The following is a 6,035-nucleotide window of genomic DNA, read 5'->3' on the forward strand; positions in this document are numbered from 1 at the left end:
GTGTCTTTTCATCACATAATTACACAGTATTTTGGACATCTGTGTTGCTGAATCTTTTGCAATTTGTCCAATTAAAAAAGGAGACATCAATTAAGAATGCTGTTGGTGGAAAGCGGTGGATTGCAGCTGCCTTTAGCACCGAAACACAGCCGGTGTTTCTTTGTTTGTTGTGAAGCTTTGACACAGAGCGGTCAAGTGAACATGTTTCTCTACGTCAACCAGCAAGTTTTTGGATGGGAAAATTGTGATATTAAGTCGGCTCTTACCGGAGACATCAGTGGATTATACCTCCTACTGTAGCTCTAAAAGGCAGCTGTGATCTTGGCTCCTCGGCTTCTCTCAGAGACACTGGCGTTCACCGCAGCCATCCGACAATCAGGTATGACTTTACAATCTCATTAAAACAATAAGCAGATAAGGGATCTTCCAGAATTATCCTAGTAAATGTGTCTAATTGGCTTCACAGTGGAAGAGGGGTTAGTATGTCTGCCTCACAATACGAATGTCCTGCAGTCCTGGGTTCAATCCCAGGCTCGGGATATTTGTGTGTGGAGTTTGCATGTTCTCCCCGTGAATGTGTGGGTTCCGTCCGGATACTCGGGCTTCCTCCCACTTCCAAAGACATGCACCTGGGGATAGGTTGATTGGCAACACTAAATTGGCCCTAGTGTGTGAATGTGAGTGTGAATGTTGTCTGTCTATCTGTGTTGGCCCTGCGATGAGGTGGCGACTTGTCCAGGGTGTACCCCGCCTTACGCCCGATTGTAGCTGATATAGGCGCCAAAGACCCCAAAAGGGTATAAGCGGTTGAAAATGAATGGATGGATGTGTCTAATTACATCTGAATCGCTGACACTGCCGCCTGGAGCCGTCGCCTTTCCTTTCTTTTTTTCCTAGTCTTTCACTCTAGATTTCCTCATCCACGAATCTTTCATCGTCGCTCAAATTAATGGGGAAATTGTCGCTTTCTCGGTCCGAATAGCTCTTGCTGCTGGAGGCTATGTTTATAAACAATGCGAGGAGCCCTAGAACTCGTGACGTCACGCGCACATCGTCTGCTACTTCCGGTAAAGGCAAGTTTTTTTTATTAGCGACCAAAAGTTGCGAACTTTACCATCGATGTTCTCTACTAAATCCTTTCAGCAAAAATATATGGCAATATCGCTAAATGATCAAGTATGACACATAGACTGGACCTGCTATCCCCATTTAAATAAGAAAATCTCATTTCAGTAGGCCTTTAAAAACCTAGAATACATATTTGTAAATAAAATGTATGCGACCCCAAAAGGGACAAGCCGTAGCAAATGGGTGGATGGATATTAATATATTCAAATAAATAGCATCAATTAAAAACAAACACATGTATTCATATTAAATACATAATGTCAATGACAATTGGGTATACATATGTTTAAAACACGAATTAAACAGGACGGGGCACAGCAATCATGAACTCACTTTGTCCTTCGAATTTGCGAATGATGACTCCGAGAAAGGTGTTGTGTGGCGCCACGTGACCCCTCCGGACCGGCATGATTGCCTTGATGGTCAGCAGCCCGTCATGGCGGCAACAACATCATCGTCGTCCTGCCTCCATTCTCGCCTCCTGACGCGTCTTTTGAATTCATTGAATGAGACGAATGGTTTGGGGTCGAGCTGCCGTCTCTTTTCACAAACGATATCGTCTCGCTTACCGCCACGGTGGGTGCGCGCGGCTCTCTAGTTGCGACAAGGGGGGGGGGGGGGGGGGGGACAAAGCGGGAGACGGCAGGGGGCGGGGCTACGTGCTGACGGACTGAGGCACGCTCGATGCGCACGTCGACCAAAATATCATTACAGTGGTATCCGTATGAGTATTTACCGTTTGCCCCTTTGTTATATTGCAGGTGTGTCGAAAGTGCGGACCGGGACACATTCTGCAAAAATTGCAAAATTGATTGTATTGCAAAAATTTAAAAAATACATTTAAAAAAAAAAGTGGAATGAGGTGAAATCTAATGAGAAAAAGTGGCAATGTTGACATAAAGCTGCCATGCTGGCAGTTTTTTTTTTCCCTTTTGTCTTTATTTTCTTTGTTTTTTAATTCCCAAAGGGAATAAGCAGTAGAAAATGGATGGATGGAAAAAATGAATTAATATTGAATTATTACTTAAAAATTATATTACTTTGAAACAAGGGTGTCCAAATTGCGGCCCGGGGGCCATTTGCGGCCCGCAGCTAATTGTTAACCGGCCCGCCACACATTCTGCAAAAATTGCAAAATTGATAGTATTGCAAAAATTTTAAAAAATACATTTAAAAAAAGGGGAATGAGGTAAAATCTAATGAGAAAAAGTGGCAATGTTGACACAAAGCTGCCATGCAGGCAGTTTTTTTTTCTCCCTTTTGTCTTTATTTTCTTTCTTTTTTTCCATTCCCAAAGGGAATAAGCGGTAGAAAATGGATGGAAAAAAAAGGACAAAAAAAATCTATGCTATAATGAATTATTACTTTAAAATTATCACTTTAAAACAGGGGTGTGCAAAGTGCGGCCCGGGGGCCATTTGCGGCCCGCAGCTAATCGTTTACCGGCCCGCCACACATTATGCAAAAATTGCAAAATTGATAGTTTTGCAAAAATTTAAAAAGTACATTTAAAAAAAGTGGAATGAGGTGAAATCTAATGAGAAAAAGTGGAAATGTTGACACAAAGCTGCCATGCAGGCAGTTTTTTTTTCTTTTCCTTTTGTCTTTATTTTCTTTTTTTTCCATTCCTCAAGGGAATAAGCAGTAGAAAATAGATGGATGGGGAAAAAAAGGACAAAAAAAATCTATGTTATAATGAATTATTACTTTAAAATTATCACTTTAAAACAGGGGTGTCCAAAGTGCGGCCCGGGGGCCATTTGCGGCCCGCAGATAATCGTTTACCGGCCCGCCACACATTCTGCAAAAATTTTAAAATTGATAGTATTCATCCATCCATCCATCTTCTTCCACTTATCCGAGGTCGGGTTGCGGGGGGCAGCAGCCTAAGCAGGGAAGCCCAGACTTCCCTCTCTCCAGCCACTTCGTCTAGCTCCTCCCGGGGGATCCTGAGGCGTTCCCAGGCCAGCCAGGAGAGATAGTCTGTCCAACGTGTCCTGGGTCTTCCTCGTGGCCTCCTACCGATTGGACGTGCCCTAAACACCTCCTAGGGAGGCGTTCTGGAGGCATCCCACCAGATAGTATTGCAAAAATGTTTAAAATACATTTAAAAAAAGTGGAATGAGGTGAAATCTAATGAGAAAAAGTGGCAATGTTGACATAAAGCTGCCATGGAAGCAGTTTTTTTTTTCCCTTCTGTCTTTATTTTCTTTTTTTTCCATTCCCAAAAGGAATAAACGGTAAAAAATGGACGGAAGAAAAAAAAAAGGACAAAAAAATCTATGTTATAATGAATTATTACTTAAAAATTATCACTTTAAAATGTTTAATGTGGAAAAAATATTGCACATGTTGTGTGGTTGCCATATGAAAACATCAACGTTTTGACAAAAGAGCATAAAACAAACAAAATAATAGTTCAAACTTGAAATCGACAGAAACATCGGAAGTTGATCTTGAAATGTAAGTGTTAAAAGTTAAAAAAAAAATTATAAAAATGTGTCATTTTATGAGTGGGGAACCTTTCGGATCTCAAATATATTTAGTAGGATTTTATTTAACTTTTCACTGTGATTACTCAAAAATATTAAATAGTTAAAAGCAATGGTGTCGTGCGTTATTGATCTTTGAGGGCTTTAATTGCTAAATAAAGGAACTCTCCTGAAGGAATCAATAGAGTACTATCTATCTATCTTTCTATCTATCTATCTATCTAAATACTGCATATTTCAGTTTTACTATAAAAAACAAAGTTGTCTTTGTCAGAAAAGGAATAAAACATTTGTTTTATTTTATATCAACCTCAAGTTGATATAGAGATTTACTGTAAGCATAAAATAAAAAATAATAATAATATTTTGACTTATTTTTAACATTTTAGTGACTGAGACCCTCTATGCTCCCCAGGAGCCCTAAGGATTAAAAAAAAAAATCCATATATTTTGTTTTGCATGCTTAAATTTTTCCGTGTGCGGCCCCCTGTGGAAAAAGTTTGGACACCCCTGTTATATCGGGATAAACCACAACATGTGTACACACTTTAAGTATTCAGTACAAAACATGTCTGTCATGTTGATGCTTCGCCCCGAAGAACAATATGAAAGTCCTAAAAGAGCACAACACAACGTCATGAATGGATAATCGAAACTTCATGTAATTAGACTCCATCCATTTTTTTACCTCTTGTCCCTTTTGGGGTCGCGGGATGAAACTGGTAAATGTAAATTTTACAATTGAATAATCGTGATGCCTTTAGCACTGTAGTGTGAACATTTGACTTTTATTTTAGATACATCCGGGAAAACACATTAAAGAAAAAAAAAATAGTAGTACATTTCCACTAATGCCTTGATAAGCAAAAATATGTTGACATCATCAAACTACTTCAAAGAATTACAGGATGCAGGAGGTGTGGGGTGGTGTGTATACACACACACACACACACTCACACATGCACACACACACACCGGACACACACACACATACACGTCCATCCATTTTTCTACCGCTTATTCCTTACAGGGTCGCTCGCGGGGGGTGCTGGAGCCTATCTCAGCAGCATATTTCCATACGAGTTGGGAATTGTGTTAGATGTAAATATAAACGCAATACAATGATTTGCAAATCCTTTTCAACCCATATTCAGTTGAATATGCTACAAAGACAACATATTTGATGTTCAAACTGATAAACTTTTTTTTTTTTGTAAATAATGATTAACTTTAGAATTTGATGCCAGCAACACGTGACAAAGAAGTTGGGAAAGGTGGCAATAAATACTGATAAAGTTGAGGAATGCTCATCAAACACTTATTTGGAACATCCCACAGGTGTGCAGGCTAATTGGGAACAGGTGGGTGCCATGATTGGGTATAAAAACAGCTTCCCAAAAAATGTTCAGTCTTTCCCCAAAAAAGGTTCGGGCGACACACCCCTTTGTCCACAACTGTGTGAGCAAATAGTCAAACAGTTTAAGAACAACATTTCTCAAAGTGCAATTGCAAGAAATTTACGGATTTTAACATCTACGGTCCATAATATCATCAAAAGGTTCAGAGAATCTGGAGAAATCACTCCACGTAAGCGGCATGGCCGGAAACCAACATTGAATGACCGTGACCTTCGATCCTTCAGACGGCACTGTATCAAAAACCGACATCAATCTCTAAAGGATATCACCACATGGGCTCAGGAACACTTCAGAAAACCACTGTCACTAAATACAGTTTGTCGCTACATCTGTAAGTGCAAGTTAAAGCTCGACTATGCAAAGTGAAAGCCATTTATCAACAACATCCAGAAACGCCGCCGGCTTCTCTGGGCCCGAGATCATCTAAGATGGACTGATGCAAAGTGGAAAAGTGTTCTGTGGTCTGACGAGTGCACATTTCAAATTGTTTTTGGAAATATTCGACATCATGTCATCCGAACCAAAGGGGAAGCAAACCTTCCAGACTGTTATCAACGCAAAGTTCAAAAGCCAGCATTTGTTATGGTATGGGGGTGCATTAGTGCCCAAGGCATGGGTAACTTACACATCTGTGATGGCACCATTAATGCTGAAAGGTACATACAGGTTTTGGAACAACATATGCTGACATCTAAGCGCCGTCTTTTTCATGGACGCCCCTGCTTATTTCAGCAAGACAATGCCAAGCCACATTCAGCACGTGTTACAACAGCGGGGCTTCGTAAAAAAAAGAGTGCGGGTACTTTCCTGGCCGGCCTGCAGTTCAGACCTGTCTCCAGTCAAAAATGTGTGGCGCATTATGAAACGTAAAATACGACAGCAGAGACCCCGGAGTGCTGAACGACTGAAGCTCTACATAAAACAAGAATTGGAAATAATCACACTTTCAAAGCTTCAAAAATTACTTTCCTCAGTTCCCAAACATTTATTGAGTATT

At 40.4% G+C, this 6,035-nt stretch overlaps 1 protein-coding gene across 3 annotated transcripts in view; it reads right to left on the bottom strand.

Moving 5' to 3' along the window:
* The window catches only part of kcnh7 (potassium channel, voltage gated eag related subfamily H, member 7), a 104,093-nt gene extending 102,384 nt beyond the window's left edge, over window positions 1–1,709 (bottom strand). For all 3 annotated transcript variants that reach the window (XM_061904687.1, XM_061904686.1, XM_061904685.1), the window contains exon 1: window positions 1,462–1,709. In XM_061904687.1, coding sequence (XP_061760671.1) covers window positions 1,462–1,537 — 76 coding nt within the window. In that variant the 5' untranslated portion in view covers window positions 1,538–1,709. The remainder of the gene's footprint in view (window positions 1–1,461) is intronic.
* Between the last annotated feature and the right edge of the window lie 4,326 nt (window positions 1,710–6,035).

Source organism: Nerophis ophidion, linkage group LG06 (assembly GCF_033978795.1).
Source record: "Nerophis ophidion isolate RoL-2023_Sa linkage group LG06, RoL_Noph_v1.0, whole genome shotgun sequence".
Lineage (NCBI taxonomy): Eukaryota > Metazoa > Chordata > Actinopteri > Syngnathiformes > Syngnathidae > Nerophis > Nerophis ophidion.